Source organism: Cryptomeria japonica, chromosome 10 (assembly GCF_030272615.1).
Source record: "Cryptomeria japonica chromosome 10, Sugi_1.0, whole genome shotgun sequence".
NCBI lineage: Eukaryota > Viridiplantae > Streptophyta > Pinopsida > Cupressales > Cupressaceae > Cryptomeria > Cryptomeria japonica.
In genome coordinates this window covers 482,247,243-482,261,447 of record NC_081414.1, presented here as the reverse complement: position 1 = coordinate 482,261,447, position 14,205 = coordinate 482,247,243, and the positions used below count along the sequence as shown (strand labels likewise).

Sequence of the window (14,205 nt, the reverse complement as noted above, 5' to 3'; positions counted from 1 at the left end):
ATTGCATTCAAGAGGAATCTCGGCTTGTCACAAGAGGAGTAAAACAAAACAATGGTAATGAGGACATTCAAGTTCTAAATTCTAATTCCCGCAAGAAAGGAAAGAAGAACTTTAATAGAAAGAGGGACAAAGGCTCAAATGGAAAGGGGTCTTCAAAGAAGAAGAGAGACATTTCTGAAGTACAATGTTTCAGATGTGACCAATATGGGCACTATGCAATGAAGTGTCAAGACATGATCAAGCAACATGCTTCAATGGTAGAAGTTAAGAAAGGGAGTGATTCCAAGAAACTAGTCTTCTACTCAGCCCTCTCTAGTGAAGTCGCCTCCAGTTCCAACACATGGGTGATTGACAGCAGAGCATCTCGACACATCACTGGATTTCGTGAGCACCTAGATACACTTGTGGAAAATTCAAATGAAGAGGTGACAATTGGTGATGACTCAAATTATCCAGTTATGGGAATAGGAACCTACAATATCAACCTAAAGTCAAGCATATCCCTACAGCTGACTGGAGTTCTATTTGTACCTGGTATAAAGAGAAAGCTTGTTTTAGTTTATGCACTTGAAGATAAGAGTTACAAATTAACCTTTGTGGAAGGAAAGGTACTTGCTTGGCCAAAGAAATCCACCATCAAGAAAGCCCACACCATTGGAGTAAGACAAGGGAGCCTCTACAGACTTTGCACCACTCCATCTCAAGCCTTGATTCATGAGACTCCAGATTCGAATGAACTTTGGCACAGAAGATTAGGGCACCTTCATTTCCATGCCCTACCTAAGATAGAGAAGATGGTGATTGGCTTACCCAAGCTAAGTCACAGTTCTAAAGGAGCCTGCGAGGGGTGTGCCTTGGGAAAGAATACTAAAGGGTCTTTCAATTCTAGCAATAGTAAATCCAAAACTATATTAGAATTAGTTCATTCTGATTTATGTGGACCCATGTATGTACCCTCCTTTGGGGGATTTTTATATTATGTAATATCTGTAGATGATTATTCTAGGAAGACCTGGATATATTTTCTGAGGTACAAAGAGTCTGAAGAAATCCTTTCTAAATTTAAGGAATTCAAAGCTCTTGCAGAAAACATGACAGGTAAGAAAATCATAACCTTAAGAACAGACAATGGGGGGGAATACCCTTCTGATATGTTTAAAGATTATTGTATAAATGTTGGGATTAAGAGGGAGTTAACTGTACCTTATAACCCACAACAAAATGGGGTAGCTGAAAGAAAGAATAGGACTATGGTAGAAGCTGCTAGGGCTATGTTGTTTGACCAAAATATAGAAACCTCATTTTGGGCTAAAGCATCTAGGACAGTTGTGTACATTCAAAATAGATGTCCTCATTCTCTTCTTGATAATAAAACTCCTGAAGAAGCCTTTACTGATCACAAACCTGACATAAGTCATCTCCGGATCTTTGGGTGCCCAGTCTATATTCATGTTCCCAAAGAAAAGAGATCAAAGCTAGAACCTTCTGGAAAGAAAGGGGTATTTGTTGGGTACAGTGAAACATCTAAGGCTTACAAAGTATACATACCTGGACAAAGGCAAATTGAACTAAGCAGAGATGTCATCTTTGAAGAAGACATAGCATTCCAGAGGTCCAAAAGCTCTAATGAATTAGAACACCAAGATCCTCCTACAAGCATGGATGAGCATCCCACCCCTGAGATTCAGAGGGAGACCCCTGAAAACGTTGAGCATGAAGTTCAAGACTTAACTTTAGAAGAAACTTATCCCGAAAATAGGAAGAGACCACTTTAGGCTAGAAAGATGCTTCAAGAAGCTGAAAATTATGCTGCTCCAAAGGGGACCTTCAGAGAAAGTAAGAGACCTAACACATTTTCCAATTATGTTGCCTTGATGAGTGAGATCATTGATGCAAAACCTTCATGTGTTGGAGATGCTCTCAAGCATCAAGTTTGGAAAGATGCTATCAAGCATCAAATTTGGAAAGATGCTATGTTAGAAGAGTATCAGTCAATTCTGAAACATGATGTTTGGGATATTGTGCCTAGGCCTAAAGGAAAATCTGTGGTATCTTCTAAATGGCTCTTCAAAATCAAACATGCAGCAAATGGCAGCATTGAGAAGCACAAAGCAAGGTTTGTTGCCAGAGGTTTCTCACAGAAAGAAGGTATTGACTATGAAGCAACATTTGCTCCTGTTGCCAGATACACTTCTGTCCGAGCAGTTTTGGCTATTGCAGCATCTAAAGGATGGAAAGTCCATCAAATGGATGTTAAGACTGCTTTTCTGAATGGTAAGATTGAAGAAGAAGTTTATTTGCAGCAACGTGAAGGTTTTGTGATTCATAAGGCTGAATCACATGTCTACAGATTAAAGAAAGCCCTATATGGACTGAAACAGGCCCCTAGAGCATGGTATGAAAGAATTGATCACTATCTCTTCGGATTAGGGTTTTCCAAGAATGAAGCAGATCTAAATCTCTACTACAAGGTAATCAATGGTGAATTATTAATTCTTATTCTTTATGTTGATGATCTACTAATCTCAGGAGAGGATAATCGTATTTCTCGGTGTAAGAAAGAATTAGCCTCTGAGTTTGATATGAAGGATTTAGGAATTCTTCACTACTTCCTTGGATTGGAAGTTTGGCAGCAAGCAGATAGTATAATCCTTAACCAAGGAAAATACACCATTGATATACTCAAGAGATTTGGAATGATGGATTGTAGATCCATGACCACACCTATGGAGACAAATCTGCACAAGCTAAAGGAAGCAGCTGCAGAATTAGAGTTTGCAGATCCTACCCTCTACAGACATATTATTGGATCTCCGATGTATTTGGTAAACACAAGACCTGATATATGTTATGTTATTAATACACTAAATCAGTTCATTTGTGAACCTAGGGAAATACATCTTGTTGCTGCAAAGCATTTTCTGAGATATCTCCGAGGAACTATTGGTTTTGGTCTGAAATATAAACATGTAAACCTTGACCTACATGGATTCACTGATTCTGATTGGGCTGAAAGTGTAGTTGACAGGAAAAGCACATCAAGATGTTGCTTCAGTTTAGGATCAGCAATGATCTCATGGAGATGTAGAAAACAGTCTTCAGTTGCTCAAAGTTCTACAGAAGCTGAATACATTGCAACCTCTATGGGAGCAAGAGAAGCAGTATGGCTCCGGAAATTGCTTGTAGAACTGTTTGGTCAGCCCTTAAACCCTAGTGTCATCTATTGCGACAATCAGAGTTGCATCAAGCTTTCAATGAATCCGATATTTCATGATAGGTCTAAACACATTGAGATTCCTTATCACTATGTTCGAGATATGGTGGAAAGGAATGTGATCCGACTGGATTATATTAGTTCAGGTGATCAGATTGCAGACATTCTTACCAAGCCTCTCTCCAGGATCAAGATTGAACACTTTAGAGATAAACTTGGTATGGTTGAAAATGTAATTTAATTTTGAGAGATAGTCTCATTTATTCTGATATACTAATATATTTAAGATGTTTAATGTGTAAACTCTTCTATTTGTCATGTGTGTGACTCCATGACTTCATGGGCCCCCTGTGAACATTATTGAAGGGTGACGACTTTTCAATAATGAACACTTGTATCAAATTGATACTGTAACGTGTCGATTTTACAATTATCAATTTATCTATCTTGATGGATATCATGTGACTTGATATATGTGGACATGTCATGATAGTATATATCTCTGAGACATTATGGTAGATATCAGTTGGTTGATATCATTAAATAAACCATAATTATGATAGAGATCTTCATGGTGAGTATTATGGACATAATATTCATGGACATGCCATGAATCGTTATCAGTATGGTAGACATCATTTGACTTGATGCCAGTGCACATACCTTATTTGATAACTATGAGTTATGGTGAGTATCATGAGACTTGATACTCATTGTTGAACCATATCTCTGAATATCACTATGGTGTGATATCTCTTCCTTTCACAATCAATGGATGAATTGTGATGTTTTCTCTAACATGAAATTTTTCCTCCCTAGCTAAGAGGGAGTGTTAATTCTTGTAGCGTTAGTCGTACAATTTCATAATTCCGATGCATGATAATTGATTACATGAAATTTGAATGTTAACATATATAATAATAGATTATCTATTATTATATACATTAAAATTAAATGATAGATAAATCAAATATGAGTTATGGTATTTGCCACCAATCGCACCATTTCATGTTAACGAGTTAACAAAGGCTCTGATTAGCGATTCATGGTAAATCGCATTCCTTACGATCAGTCAAGCAAGCGATCTGATCTTAGCGTTTGTTAAGTGTTGTGTTATCATGAGTGGTACGTAGGGAAGAGATGTGTCTTCCCACATGGGAAGACATATATCTTCATTATGTACCCTCTTATTCACATATATAACATTCATACGGTGAGGAGGAAAAACAATACAGCAATCGATAAGTGTTGTGCATCCTTCCCTTCATTCACACTACAGCAGTTTGAATTTAATTTCAGATTATATCTTCATCTCTTCTATCCTCTTGATCAGCATAAGGAATATCTGAAACAATAATCATTAGAATTAGATTGTTGGAGTTAGAACTCTGAATTTTGATTGAAACTATATCGATCACAGAATTTGACTAAACTTAACAACATTAAATTTGAAAACATTCCACTTTGATAGGAGGCTTGACACTTTGTTGACCTATCAATTCTCTGAATTTTTTTGTGAACTGATAGAGAGTTGGAAGACCAGAGAATCATCAATCCTCTTGAAGCCCATACCACTTCCACAAATAGCCCATTCCAGCTACAACGATCGTTTAGGAAATTCCATGCTTCCTCTTTCTTCAACTTGGTCTTCTAGCAATATTTGCTCTTATGTTTCCAGGACGAAGCTTGAAGAAGCGCCTTATTGAGGTGGAGTTTAGCCCCCTTATCATGAGATGACTTTCACTCTTGCTTGATTTGTGCAGCCTTGGTCCTACACAATAGACTGTAATTGTGAAGAGTTGGATGTTCACTACTTTGCAGTTCTTCGTGCTTTTTCTTGTTCATTTTCTAACCTTCCTTTTGGATATAGCAATTTTGACTCTCCTAATTCTTGAGGTTGTTTGTTTGATGTATCATTGTTCCACACTAATCAATTCATCCTCTTTCTCAAATCTGAGATCTCCCACCTATCCAACTCCTCTTCTTATCCTATATTCTAACATTCTATATCTTTTCTATTGTCTTCTTCTAGGGGTCACCTTTCCCTCATATGGAGCGATGGCCTTTGACAAATTTGTGATCATTTCAATCCCTCGGCACTCCTTCTGGCTATGAGGAACCTAGCCATGGTTTTATATCATTGCCGTCACTGCTTCGAAGACATGGTCGATATATTGTGAATTTGGAATTGTTTGGGGCATATTAGACTAAAGGCAAGTTGTCGGCAGGGTGGGGGGCTGCTCCCCAAGCTTTAACCAACTGTGCTTGTCTTGTTGATTGCTTTGTCTTCTTGTAGTTGTAATTTTCCAACCTATTTCCTTGTTTTCTTGGGAGGAGGCAAGCTACAACAATCCTTCTTAAGGTGATTCCTACAACTTCAAACCATGCAATATTTCTTTTCAATTTTCTCTTCAATTCTTGTCTCCAAACGCCATGCATTATTTCCAACAAATTGAATTTCAATACCTACTTGGAATTAGAAATGCAGATCCTTGCCTTAATTCTTGAATCAATAATCAAAATTTCTATCTAAGAAGAAGCACTGTCCAAAACTATCTCATATTTCCTTTAGCGTTTCTACACCCCAATATTCATCTAGGAGATTATAAAGTCTAATCTAAACTAGGATCTCCATTTTCGCTTATGTTATGGGATCAAAATTTGGAAACCATCTTTTTATGAATAATCCTGTGGCATCTAACTTCCATGGGCCTCCATGTACAGAGTTATCTTGCTAAATCATATTCCGACACCGTTTGGTGGGAATTTTGTACATAGACATTCACCCCAATTTTCTTTAATCCATCTTTCTATTTGTTTTCTTGTTAGCCAAATGCCAAAAAAATGGCCTATAAGCATCATATCTACTAATTCTTCCATTCTTGCTTCCAATCTTTTGTTTTTGATACCAATATTTTTTCCCTGTTTATCTACTAGGGTTCCTTTAATTCTTCAAGCAACAAGTCTTTTGCCAAGTGATATCTTGTTAGCCCCAAAGGCAATGCTCTCTTTTGAAATCCCAAAGCCATTCCTGCAATTTCCACAAACACCTCTTTTTGGATGATGCAATAGTATTTCTTAAGATACTTGGCTTTAGGGTATTCATTCAAATCTGCACTATGGCTTCTAGAGATATCAATGCTTCTATTTTGAATTCTTATTTAATTTTACCTAAGCCTTCTTCCCCTGCTTCTGACCTTATTTTCTCTTTTGTTTCAGCTTCTACCATGCAGATACCACTTATTTTTTGTTGCGGATTTTTCTCCCTCCATCTCCCTGTCTTTTCATTAGATATATGTACTTCACGATGCAGGTTGCAAAATTCCTTTGATCTTTATTTGAATCCTTCATTTTCTTTTCTGCAGTTGATTCCACCTTTTTGCTCCAATTTGCTCCAATTTGCTCATGTGGCTCCCTCTTCTTTTCTTTCCCAAACAGTTAGTATTAAAAATTTTGGGGTAAGTCATGGGGCACCTCATATATTTTTATTTTTATTTCTTTCCAATTTTTTTTTTATATTATATATGGTTATTATATGGCCAGACCCAGCCATACCTAGCCATTGGAAAACAGTGGCAATACCAGTGAACAAAGAACTCTGGGCCCATACTCAACCCTGTACACAAACCAACAACTTAAACTCAATCTTTAGGAACTCAAAGACACTAGAACCAAAGTATGGAACAGCAAATATGCTCCAATTGTGTTGGATTTGTCCATATTTCCAACTGTGTATGCAAAACACAATCTATGCATCTATTAATCTGTAAGTCCACTTGAGAACCTTTAGATTTTCCTGCACCCTGTATCCAGATGAACATATTCGGAAATTAATACCACCTTAACTCCAAACCTTGAGATACCTCTGCACAGCCATTCCTCAGCATACCAGGTATTCAGTATATGCAATTCAAATCATACAATATTTTCCTGATATGAAAAAAAAACATGAACCCTCAAAAATTGTTTTTAGAATTCAGGAGTTAGAAAGTAATTGTGACACAATTTCCAGCGTCCTTGCAAAAGTCCTGGAAATCAAATCTACATATACACACCCTTTGAATCAAAATTTCTCGGACCTTTATTATTGTTCATAAAGCTTTATACAAAAAAATATGGTGATGGATAACACTTAAACCCAGCCAGAATATTAATAACTGAAGTACCAGACTTACAAGTTCAATTTTATTTGATGCACAACTGTCTCGTAGTGTCTGTGTCTCTTCCAATGGAACATCTGGGACAACAAGACCTACAAGGAATATTCACTTCTGATTAGCATAGTAATTTGATACAGATGAACACATATATACCATCTTACTTGATACCCTACTTGTGTAAAGCCACTTTTCTCCCAGAATTGCTTACGTACTTGCAGAGGATTTAATAGTTTGGATATTAGAATTAAGGCAATTTACAAGATGTAAAGTTATTAAAACAGATGTGAAACTAATGTAAAATAACCAATGTAAACTATACATGTGATAATTTGGTAAGAATTCTAAAAAAAATAATTAACATAGTAATTTGAGTAGCACATCCATATGATTTAATCAAATTAACATCAAAATTATATATATAATATTCCCAATATATTTTAGTATCAAGGGTTTCCAATACTTATATGAATCAAAGCACTTGGAATGGTCATTCTCACCCTAGGAAGAATTAAGTGGTCATGGCCCTCATAAATAAGGCACATCCAGGAGGAACCAATTCTTATCCAAAACCAACACACATGCTTCCCAAGCATCAGCCCTGGCCAGAAAAATCCCAGATGTACTCTGTACCCTGAGTTGGACACATCATAGTTGAAAAAATTGAACTTGGCAATAACTTGGCAGGCCCAAATATTTTAAAAACTCGAGACTCAGCAAAAACTCAGGGAAAAACTAGGTAATAACTCGACAAATTTATCGAACATTTGAAAATACATAATTTTTTAAAATATTCTTTGAAAACACACATATACTGAATTTGTACAATATATTACCAATTTCCACCATATATAAATCAAAATTTGAGTTTAATACATATCATAGACCAAAAAAACAAGTTCAACCTCTGAATACATATTAATTTCAAGTTTCAGTATCATTAAAAATTATAAATCTTTCCAAGCGTAATCTTTGGTTGCATTTAGCCATGTAGGAACGAGCATGACATTTTCAAATAAGGTTGTACACGTGTTTGTGTCATTTGTGTAGAGTGCTTGTCTTACTTAGTTGCTTTGCGTTTGTAAATCATGCCACAAAATTACCCAAACCACTTTAAAACATTTACTACTCAACATGATTTTGTTTTTATCTTCATTTGGACAAGTTTTTCACAGATTTTTGAGAAAAAAATCATGCATTTTAGATGAGTTTTCTGCAAAAAATCACTGTGAGTTTGCATGCCCACCACCGGTTTTGGCACACGAATACCAATGATTTACGTGAATAACCATCACATTTTTCATCTATGGGACACACTCTAAGTACCCTTTCTCCCATGCCCATACCCCACCAAACCACCTTCTTCTTCCTTGACTAATCTCCATCCCCTTTCCGAGTCTCACATGAATGCTTTATATAACCTTTTAAGTGGTGGTTTCTAAACTAACACACCCTTTCACAAAGCTTGCCTTTTAATAATTGTTTGCTGGTATATCTGACAAATTAAATACATGAAATAATAATGTACATGACAATGCATACCAAACACAACAGTAAAATATATTTTTATTCACACATGCAATTATTACAGAGAAGACGACCAAAGATGGTCGGCCAAGGATTACAATTCACCTAACTATATTGTACTACCTTCCTTGGCAGTACACAACATATTTAAAGGACCCCATGGTTGCCGAGAGGTAAACAACCGTCAACCAACCGAAACATTAACTACCCGAGAGTGACAACCCACTTAATACAAACATTAATACATTGGCAGATAACAAATATTATCAAACATAACGATAGGCATTTTATGCGGACTACAATAATTATTTGATAACAACATTTATTCCTCCCTTTTTAAGAGGCGCTTTTTATAAATATTCTTTACTAATCTCTATTTAACAAAAGGATCACAATATCATTTACTTATATATCTCCCTTTCAATTATAAAACGTTATTTCATAACCTTCTCTTCTCTTGGGGAAAAAGTCACATAACAACTTGCATCGGTGGATGCTCGTTTACATTCATCTTAAATATATTATGATCAATGCAATTAATATGTCTAGTATATATTATTTGTTTATCCCAACTATATTTGTAATAAATGTTGTGAAGAACCTTGTGAAGTCCATGTTGTTGGGACTCAATCTAATAGTGCCAAATTTTGCTCGAGCTCCTTTGTGCACTTAGGCCTCATTTACACATCACATATAACCAATCTAAAGAATCTTTGTATGGATCTCCATTTGTCAAATTTTTGTAAGTGTTGTTCTTTGTCATCCCCCATGTGCCTATCATGTGCTGGGAGTTGAAAAAGTTCCAGAAAGTTTTGTGTGAAGTGCTTTATGTTCAACTTTCTAAGGACTATGCCGATGTCAAATTTTTTTATTTCCCTTTCTTGGTATGCATTTCCTCCCAATTTTGCCTTTTCCTTTATTCATATCGAGATATCAAACTTTCTCATCCAATCATACTTTTCATCTGTATCCCCACCTCTGCTCACCTTTCCTATTGGGATTTTGAAGTCATCTCTTTCCCTTCACCTCTGTTTTCCCTTGCCTTGTCGATGTTTCACACTTTTCTATACCAACATGCTTTCTCTTTGAGCCCAACTACACTATTCTTATACTAAGTTACCTTTCAGAGCTAGAGTTCCAACCATCCCCTACTCCAAGCAGCTATCCCCTTTCCTATCGAGATTCAAAAGTCATCCTCCCTAGCATTTTTTCCCTTGCCTTTGTTAGTGTTTTGCACTTTTCCATACCAACATGTTTTACCTTGAAATCTTGAATCCTGGTTCTTAAAATAAATTACCTTTCAAAGCCAAAGTTTCAACCATCCCTTACTCAAGGTACCTTTTTCATGGTATTCTCAAATCTCAATTCCCAACAGTTTTCACCATCTTCCTTTTCCCTTGCCTTTGTTAGTGTTTTGCACTTTTCCTTACCAACATGTGTTACCTTCAAATCTTGAATCTTGATCCTTAAACTAAATTACCTTTCGAAGCCAAAGTTTCAACCATCCCTTACTCAAGGTACCTTTTTGTTAGAAATTAGGATCTTAGGATACTAATCATTATAAACAAGATCATAAAATAAATCAAATGAGAATCATGCTGTAATATTCCCACTAATTTTTTTGGTTTTTGAGCACAACAAATATTACAATGCACCCGTTAAAGTTAGGAAATATAATCCCAATACTACTGAAAGTAACCCTTCTACTTTCTGATCACCAAGAGCCCAATGTGAGAAGGTGAGAGCATATGGTGATAAGGGATTCGTTAGCTCACTAATCCGCTGGAAATTACAATGCAAGTACAATACTGGGCGGCAAGCTAGCCCCTTCCACTTTTCAGTGGGATGAAGAACAAGAACTTGGTGGTCAACCAGCCAAGGTAACAAGAGCATAACAGAACCAAATCACTCTACCGCTTATGAAGCGGGAGGGCTTTTACATAAAACTATCACTCAACTGCATATTTCAGCGGGAGGACAATATCACTCAACCACTTGCTCAGTGGGAGGACAAAGCTGAATTACAAAACATGAAGGCGGCTAAGCCATCCTCTTCCACTTGTTCAGTGGGAAATGCAACTTAAAATGATTGGTCAATACTACTGTAGCAATCTTACAAAGATAGAGATGTGAGAGAAGATAGAATTAAGTACATATCTCAAGTATTCAATAACAAATTCTCACCACAGAACACCACTTGCTGTTCTGAAATCAGAGACAATGAAACGCAGAACCAGCCACCCCAAAATCCACTAAAATGCTCATAACTTTCTCAAAACTGAATGAAATCATGCCAAACCAAATACAAATGATGAGTATAACATAAGCGATCAGTTCAATACCTTGAAAATGCAACTGGAGAGCAGAAAAGGTGATGCACGCAACCCAAGGCAATTCTGGGAATGGCATTTTGGCTGAATATTTCGATTTGCAACTGTAAATTGGAGAGTTCTCCAAATGACACACCAATGTAGGAGAATGATTGTCTCTCCGATACACTTCCAACGAGCCTTCACCCAGAACAATGCACCCAACACGCAGATAGCTATGAACAAAATACACTTCCAGCCAACACACACCAGCAACACCAAAAAAACGCAGCAGCACACAACTCTTCACCAACACACCCAAAAATCACCAAATAGCTCACAACTTCGAACCACAGCTACGAGTGATGTCTCACACTCGAAATTGGAAAGAAAGATCTAAGAGGTATTCACCCTCGAAGAAGTCTAGAGTCATTCCGACAGCATAACAATATATTTTCTCTGGGTAAACAAATGAGGAGCCAAACTCCTATTTATATGGCTTTTCAAGTCTGGAATTCAAATGAAATTGCCTCCAAATTCTCTCATTCAAACTGCATTTCATTTCATGTGGTGGACCCAAAAATGGCACCCACTTCCCAAGTCAAAATTCGCACCTAGGAGAGAGGACCGCAATTTTGGCATAATAAAAGTTTGAAGTATAAAAAATAAAGTCTCCTTTTAATCTTCAAATAATTCGCCCAGGCATGAGTTAGGAAAAATATCATATTTTGCACAATTCCCCATAACATCAATCAATAATTAAATAATTAAATAATTAAATAATTAAATAATTAAATAATTAAATAATAACCTTTGGATAAGGAATAATATTTAATTAAATTTCTTATAGCTCCAATACTGATTATCAACAAAATCCGGACGAGGTTGAGCAATGAGGATCACTGAACTGTGTTGGATCAGGACCAAATCCAGGACTGCCAAAAATAGAATGCCCAAACTGCCACTTACTAAAAATAGTAAGTCATGAAATAATGCTCTGAAAATCGTGATCTTCGCAACCAGAGAAAGAGCTTGGCGAGCTTAGCAACTCTGCACCATCCCGACAGCCAAACCCCAACTTACTAAAAATAGTAAGTTCACATTCCACCCCTGACAAACTTGGTCGGAACTCCAAAGAACATGGAAACCCTAATTAACCTTTCCACATAGCCACATAGCCTACGGGTCTCCGGAATAGGCCAATGGACCATTGAATGCATCATCACAAGGAAGGGGACATTACACATACATGCATAAATGTACACATTACACAAGATATACATGGGGAAAACCCTTTCGGGTAAAAAAGCCCATAAAGCATCATTTTATTAAAACACTTACAAATATAGTCTATCATAAAATAGACTCGAACTTGGGGACACTCCTCCAATACTTCCACATGGCCAATAATACCTCATATGCATAGTGATACAACTCACCATAAAGCTCCAAATTCTCACCACTCCCAAATGAGAGAGAACCTCCTTAAATATAGGAGGAAGGGTGGCTTCACTAGTCACACCTTTTCAATAGCCCCCACTCATAAATAATCAATAATCTAATAGTTATTAGATTATAATTATTTCAAATGGAATATGTTTTATAAGCATATAATATATAAGATTTTATAACCTTATATTAGAACATTATATATAAATATTATAAGGATGTGATCCCTAATAACATTATGTTCTAGCGCTCCCCTTTAATGTTAATAGGGGATCACATGTCAATTTCTATAAAAGAAAAAATGAAGTACTCCAGTAATGTAGGTCTTCTTTGACAGTGATAAATAGGGACACAAATATATGCCAACATGAAGATCATGCATTCCGGACTACATGAAAGTCATCTTGTCATAATTTATGATCCCGATGTTTTAAAAATGATGCTATGAGGTCTACAAAAATTATATTGGAGCCGCGGTCTCCTCAAATTAGCCTCTCCCTAGGTTCATTACATAGTGCCCATAGGACTTAACACAATGCTTTCACAAGTGGAAGATTTACAAGGAGAAGAATTTACAATATGCCCGTAGGACTTAAACACAAATGTGCCTATAGGACTTACTAATGCCTACCTGCAGTATTTGAAATAAAAAAGGACTTACATATGCCTATCTACAAGCTTAAAGGACTTACTAATTCCTATATAGGTCTTATTTCATACCTATTAGGACATATGCCTACCCGTAGGATTTAAAAACTAGGATTTAGCCACTAGGTGGTGTCATTGACATGCACACTCCCCCTCAATGGCATCACCTAAGGCCAAGCATTATTTGAATTTGGAGCATATAATGCCTAAAGGTCTTATGCCTATTAGATCTTACATCTAGGATTTAGCCACTAGGTGGTGTCATGTACACTCCCCCTTAATGGCATCACCTAAAGCCAATCACTGCATAGAGGATTTCAAAGTGATGGCTAAATTTTCAATATATAGCATGTGCCCATAATCTTCAAAGTGTCTTTATTATAGAATGATTTCACTTGAGTGAGGTGCCCATGATCTTCAAGGTGCCTTTATTATAGAATGCTTTCACTTGAGTGAGGTGCCCATGATCTTCAATGTTCATTTTGATGTTTAGAAATGATATTCTCTAGAAAGAGTAAAGTAACTTCAAGTAATACGGTACTTTCATATGTATCCAAATGGAAATCTTCCATAAATCTTCAAGGCCATATTGATTCTTTAAGAGCTACATTCATGTTTTGCCCATTTGATTCAAAGACACATAGAAGATAGTCTTCTTATTAAAGTATTGCACCATCCATGTAATAGCACTTGCACCATATGTTTTGAAGGCATAAGCTCGCCATAGAAGAAACAATATAGTTAGTAACATAGCAATCAGCTTCATTTTTGGTGCAAAGAGAGAACATAATATTATTCTTTTGTCATTTACCAAAGATCATATAATATTCCTCTTAAATGTAAAATATAGTCCAATAATTCGTAGCAAGGAGATCAACATATATTTTATGAGAATAAGAAT

The 14,205-nt window shown here is 36.4% G+C and overlaps 1 protein-coding gene across 2 annotated transcripts in view; it reads right to left on the bottom strand.

The window, feature by feature from the left end:
• Positions 1-14,205, bottom strand: part of LOC131039425 (tryptophan synthase alpha chain) — a 177,243-nt gene that overhangs the window by 106,064 nt on the left and 56,974 nt on the right. For both annotated transcript variants that reach the window (XM_057972187.2, XM_057972189.2), the window contains exon 5: positions 7,390-7,466. In XM_057972187.2, the coding sequence (XP_057828170.2) occupies positions 7,390-7,466 (77 nt within the window). The remainder of the gene's footprint in view (positions 1-7,389; positions 7,467-14,205) is intronic.